The 231-nt window shown below is 58.0% G+C and overlaps 1 protein-coding gene across 1 annotated transcript in view; it reads right to left on the bottom strand.

Moving 5' to 3' along the window:
* LOC119594836 overlaps window positions 1-231 on the bottom strand; it is a 7,731-nt gene that overhangs the window by 2,386 nt on the left and 5,114 nt on the right. Inside the window, exon 4 of the mRNA XM_037943922.1 lies at window positions 57-189. Coding sequence (XP_037799850.1) covers window positions 57-189 — 133 coding nt within the window. The remainder of the gene's footprint in view (window positions 1-56; window positions 190-231) is intronic.

The raw sequence follows: 231 nt of genomic DNA, 5'->3' as shown, positions 1-231 counted from the left end.
GCACAAAACGCACGTAAGGCCTCGAGAGACCACGCCACAGGACCCCCGAGCCTCACCTGACAGCACACACGTCGCGCCCGACTTCCACCGTCAAGGGACACATCCGCTCCTCCGTGTCGTTTTTAGGGAAATTCGGGTTCCTGAAGTAGGAGCTGTGGGAGCGTGTTGAGCCGTCGCAGGATTTGTCCACTGAGGGAAAGGCGAGGTTATGTTAGGGTTTGGTAGGGTATG

This window comes from Penaeus monodon, chromosome 34 (assembly GCF_015228065.2).
Source record: "Penaeus monodon isolate SGIC_2016 chromosome 34, NSTDA_Pmon_1, whole genome shotgun sequence".
NCBI lineage: Eukaryota > Metazoa > Arthropoda > Malacostraca > Decapoda > Penaeidae > Penaeus > Penaeus monodon.
The sequence above is the reverse complement of the archived record's forward strand: the minus strand, read 5'-3'. Positions and strand labels throughout refer to the sequence as shown.